Below are 245 nucleotides of genomic sequence, written 5' to 3'. Positions count from 1 at the left end.
GGCTACTAGCGTTGTCGTGCTCGACAGGGGCAACAATACCACCTGCACGATTAATTTACACGGTGTGTGCGCGCGTACAGATTGATAAAAACAACTAGATCTACGAATTGTCTATCAAGTTTTATTATAATTATCTTAATATAACGTGTAAACACAATATTAATTCACACGTATATACATACACACATATCTTTAACGAATCATTTTTATCTCGAAAAACTATGTTCCACATCATCATGAGGTGT

The 245-nt window shown here is 35.5% G+C and overlaps 1 protein-coding gene across 1 annotated transcript in view; it reads left to right on the top strand.

The window, feature by feature from the left end:
• LOC102676874 (glucose-6-phosphate 1-epimerase) overlaps positions 1-245 on the top strand; it is a gene marked incomplete at its 5' end in the record, with an annotated part of 32,310 nt that overhangs the window by 102 nt on the left and 31,963 nt on the right. Inside the window, one exon of the mRNA XM_006620192.1 lies at positions 1-62. Within this exon, the coding sequence (XP_006620255.1) occupies positions 1-62 (62 nt within the window). The remainder of the gene's footprint in view (positions 63-245) is intronic.

Source organism: Apis dorsata, unplaced genomic scaffold (genome assembly GCF_000469605.1).
Source record: "Apis dorsata unplaced genomic scaffold, Apis dorsata 1.3 scaffold_486, whole genome shotgun sequence".
Lineage (NCBI taxonomy): Eukaryota > Metazoa > Arthropoda > Insecta > Hymenoptera > Apidae > Apis > Apis dorsata.
The sequence above is the reverse complement of the archived record's forward strand: the minus strand, read 5'-3'. Positions and strand labels throughout refer to the sequence as shown.